We start from the raw sequence: 5000 nt of genomic DNA on the forward strand, positions 1-5000 counted from the left end.
ATAAAATGAAATTAAGCTTGTTTGGACGTTCTGCTTTGTCTCCTCTCTCTGTGCCATCGCCCCCCCCCCCCCCCCCCCCCTGGTGCTCCCTCTGTTTCTATTTATGGGTCCGGGGGGTGGGGTGGGGTGGGTGAGGTGGGTGGGGGGCTCAATGAAAGATTTGGATCAGAGATTCATATTTCCCCTCTGTCTAAACCGCGTTATCAATAGGTGACACCGTCGAAAACGGGCGGCGAGCGAGTTTGTACGGCGGAAGAGGAGAGCGACGAGGGGATCAGAAGAGGAGGAAGAGCGGTGGAGAAGAGGAGGCGCGCGAGGGGGGGGGGGGGGGGGGGGGGGGGGCATGTCGGAGATCTGACAGCTTCACTCCTTCAGCCTGATAAACTCACCACATCGCGGAATAGGATGGATGTGTGTTATTCTTCTCTTCTCTTTTTCCTCTCATCACCTATTCTTCACCCCTCCGCCCCACCCACCCTCTCTCCTTCTCTCTCCCTCTGTCTCCTTATGTCTTGATATCTTCTCTCTCTCTCTCTCTCTCTCTCTCTCTCTCTCTCTCTCTCTCCCTCTCTCTCCCTCTCTCTCTCTCCCTCTCTCTCTCCCTCTCTCTCTCTCGCTCTCTCTCTCTCTCCCTCTCTCTCTCTCGCTCTTCCTCTCTCTCTCTCTCTCTCGCTCTCTCGTCCCTCGATCGTCTCGCGGGGGCACGGTGCTCACTGACATCACAGCCGGCCTGGCAACAGCCTATAAATTATGAGTGACAAGCCTTTGGACCAATAAAAGCGCCGCCATATTTCATGCACAGTAAATCTGATTGCAGATTGCTGTGGCGTGTGGCGGCTGACATTTTTATTGTCGCTTTGGCGACGGGAACCGGGGAGGGGGGGAAGGTGGTGGCAGTGGTGGTGGGGCGGGGGGACTGGAGTGCCGCCTCCCTCTCCACAGAACACCAGCGTTTGTCAAGATCCCAGTCTATATGGAGGTCAAACAGATGGAGCTCACCACACACACACACACACACACACACGCGTGCGCGCGCGCACTCACACACAGAAACACACACACACACACACACACACACACACACACACTCTTTCGCTCTCTCTTTCTCTCCCTCACACTCGCACACACAAATCCTCCAATCCCCAAGCGCACACATCAATCCTGACACCCCCGAGTCATCCTCCCCATCACTAAGGCAGCTCTTCTTTTGCCACGGCTCCAGAGAAGCAGCACGGTCGACCTTTTTTTTTTTTTTTTTAAATCCTGGAACCCTCCATCCCAATAGAAAAGCCATCGGCGTGAGACGCCAACCCCCCTCCCCCAATAATGGACAGCTCAAGTGCCTGGATATATCCTGACGACAGGCCGACGCCATAACTCTTTTCACTGTTTGGACTCCAGGTGAGGGAGAAGGAATACCATGGAATTTACTAGATGTCACGTTGAAAAAACAAACTCCGAGAAAACATAGAAAAACAAGATAAAAGTGAATCCCCCATCCCACCCACCCTCCCTTTTCTAATTCCTCCCTTCCTCAAATCCCCAACATCCCATAACCCGCCAGCGTGCCCGGCGTTATCTTCAATTTTCTCAAACACGGATCCTCTCATTAGCGATATCGTATCTAATCGCTAACGTATCGTAACAACCTCATTGAGGGTAAGTGACCCTGTCCTCGTGTGCCGTGCAGTCAGCCAGTCCTTGCCCACGCTATAAGCCATTCTTCATAATTAGCACGGTCCGTGCAGTTACGATGGGGACATTACAAGTTCCCTGCCACAGCCCCTAAATGGATGGATTTCAAACAAGGCGCCTGCTGGTGTGATCGGCATCATTATATTTTAATTAATCCATTCCTCTCTCAGCAATGCAGTAATTACACTGTATTTTATGACGTTGCACACTGCAGGAGGCGGGAAACAAAAGAGGAAAACAGAAAAGTAAGAGGGAAGGACACGTTTGAGAGAGGATGGGATGATAAAGGGACACAAAAACAAACAAAAAAAACAATGCACGAGCGGGTTGGGTCGCATGGCTGCAGCTCGGCCCGACCGCATTCCTACCTTGGGATGCCTCCCAATTTCAATGCCACACAAAAGTTCGGCACACTGTAAACCACAACAACAACAACAACAACAACAACAACAACAACAACAACAACAACAACAACAACAAAAAGTGCCACACCCTTTTGCAATGTGTGGGGTATGAGCGATTTGGACGGGGCAGGTTGAGTTGTGGCTGGGAAGGCGTCTAGCCCGCTGCAGGGCAGCTTGCTGGGGGTCTCCGGGTCACGGGGGGTTTGGGGCTGCGGATTCGTTTTGCACATTTGGGGATTTGTTTTGCGTGGCTCGGAAAAAGGCGTGTGTGGGTGTTGTTTTTCAAGCTCAGAGCTTTTCCGAGGGTTCAGAGTTCCTCTGTGGCTGCAGGGCTTTGGGCTCGGAGCACTTTTGCGGCTGCAGAGCCTTTTCCGCTGCTCGGAGGCGCCGTGATACTGTTCACAGAATCTGCTCACTGTACTGCGCCCCACTGCACTACACCAGCACCAATTAAAAGCACACTCTAAAACGCAAACAGTCGATCCTGAACACCCTCCCGATCATCTGTTGTTTCTCTCTGTTGTTGTTGCGGATGATAATGATGATTAAGTGCGAGGAAGAGGCCACGTGTCATGACTTTCATTCAATTTTTGTCGCGTTGTTTTGCCGGTCGGTTGTTTTTCATTTGTGTGTTTCACTTGCGTTGATGTTGACTTGGTAGGGTCGTTGTTGACGATCGGCGTTGCACGGGCCAGCTAAAGGATGGGTTATACTGTAAGACAGGCATCCCAGGTTGGGAATTGGAACTACACTTGCAGATTAACCGATGCGATGGCCACAGATCCTCCCTGTTGTAATGCCCCGTCTGCCAAAGACAGGACCGGCAGGGGGAAAAAAAAAAAAAAGAAAAGCGAAAAGGGATGAAAGGATCAAGAGGGCACGCATAAAGAGGAGGGCGGCGGCGGCGGGCGGCAGGGTTTCGGGAGGGAGCGAGAGCGAAAGAGAGAGAGTGTGTGAGAGAGAGAGAGAAATCTCACAGAGAGATTGGTGGAGAAAGACAGAGAGCAAAGGGAAGACGATGCGACGCGGCGACTGATTGAGGCTGTGTCATCGCCCGGGCCGGCATTGTAAAGACACTGTAAAAGCGCTGTAAAAGTGTTTATACGATGTCTGGAGGAGCGTAACACTCAAAACGTCTCTCTGTCTTTCAAATTCGCACTTCGTACATAAAGAGGTAGAGAGGTAGAGAGAGAGAGGGAGAGAGGCTCGATTTCCCTCGGTGCCCCTCCGAATAAATCAGCACAGGTATGGACACTCAGACACCCGGAGCAGACATGCTGGGGGTGTGATAATAACATTAAAGGATTACAATGACACTCCTCCCCGGATAAGATCACTTGTCTCATCCGTCATAAAAGTGCCCGTTGCCTCTGCGGTTGAAGCAGCTGACACGAGAGGTGTGAGAGGTGTGGCCGTGCGTGCATATAGGGTATATTATAGTCCTGCTGCCTTCATAGACTGGATAACACAGCTCATAACACAACCCTCTTAACCGGTCAACCACTTTTTTTCTATTCTACTTTAATCCCGACCCCACCAGCTCCAATTCAGTCCGTCGAAATACTATGGCTGCCGAAATGCCGACGGCTCCACGAAGGCGTCGACAGCACTCGTGAATGTCCCTTCTTCAGGGTGCGCAGGGCGGGGGAAGGGCGGACACACCCCGCATCGTACCTGTGGTGGACGTGGTAGCCCGCTCCGTTGATGCTCCACCCGGGCTCGGCCGGGTCGGGGATCTTGGCGGTCGTGGCGATCAGGTGCTGAACGTCCCTCCACGTCAGTTCGGGACTGGAGGGCCCACGATGGAGATAGAGAGAGAGAGAGAGAGAGAGAGAGAGAGAGAGAGGGAGAGATAAAACAGAATATCATCAAAAACATCCCTCCCTGGCCGGTGCTGTACACTGACTCAATCCACAGAGGAGAGGCTTCAACTCTGTATGATACTCTGAAAGTAAACCCCACAGGGAGCAGAGCACGGGCTGCAGTCTTGTGTGAAAATTTAGGAGGAAGGGGCGTTGGAAGACTATTTTACCGCACATTTTGCGCCGCACAGGTGAGCGCAGTGTAAATCGAGCGGGCGCTTTGTGGTGTGCTTTGTTTAATTATTTAATCATAGGTCCTCCAGATGTAAAATAATCTGTTTAAGTCAATCTCGGAGTTTAATAATGGTGTAGCGGGGGAAAAACTGGGAATCTGACAAAGCATATTTGAGACTTCAACAAAAGACCCGCGAGAGCTGAATGCGGTGGGGGGAAAAAAAAAAGTCTTCTTTTTAATCCCGGGCAGGGGAATTCTAATAGGGCGGACTCAAGTGTCATGTCAAGCAATATACTAATGGAATCCAATTAAGACCTTTAAACTGCGCCGAGAGCTGGAGGATATTAGCTCAGTTTTCTATAACAAAAGACCAAAGGGTCGTCAACGAGAGCTTTCTCAGGATATAAAAAGCATAAAGGAAATTGGGTTTTTCTCCTTTATCCACTCATTATTGCTTGCTAAGAAAATGACTTGAATGGAGCATATGAATAAGACGGCTTGGCCACACATTCTGAAAAGCCTCTCCCCCAACCCCCGTCTGACTGGAGATGCTCCCGCCATCTGCCAGGACAAAACTGTCCAGAGACGTTCCCCCTTCAAAGAAGTCCCACAACGGTAATTAAATGTGTACAAGACTAATCTCTCTTCGACCATTACGGACACGTTTGCCTTCATAATTGTCTTTACCTGCTACTCTTGTCTTTTTTGAGGATCAATTTCGAAGGCGAGTCACGCGTCGGAAATGTGGACGTCGGAGCCATCGGATTTAGCCGCAGAGCGGAGGCCCGCACCGACCTCCGGCATGAAAGCACCTGTATCAGGTGAGGACGTAGGTGGCGTGCCGGGAAGGAGCGCTTTCGTCAA

The 5000-nt window shown here is 51.2% G+C and overlaps 1 protein-coding gene across 1 annotated transcript in view; it reads right to left on the bottom strand.

Annotated features, from left to right (window-relative positions):
* LOC307233494 (proprotein convertase subtilisin/kexin type 4-like) overlaps positions 1-5000 on the bottom strand; it is a gene marked incomplete at both ends in the record, with an annotated part of 119844 nt that overhangs the window by 34635 nt on the left and 80209 nt on the right. The window contains one exon of the mRNA XM_080004830.1: positions 3774-3887. Within this exon, the coding sequence (XP_079860956.1) occupies positions 3774-3887 (114 nt within the window). The remainder of the gene's footprint in view (positions 1-3773; positions 3888-5000) is intronic.

The sequence above is a fragment of the Zeus faber genome, assembly GCF_960531495.2.
Source record: "Zeus faber genome assembly, chromosome: 8".
Taxonomy (NCBI): Eukaryota; Metazoa; Chordata; class Actinopteri; order Zeiformes; family Zeidae; genus Zeus; species Zeus faber.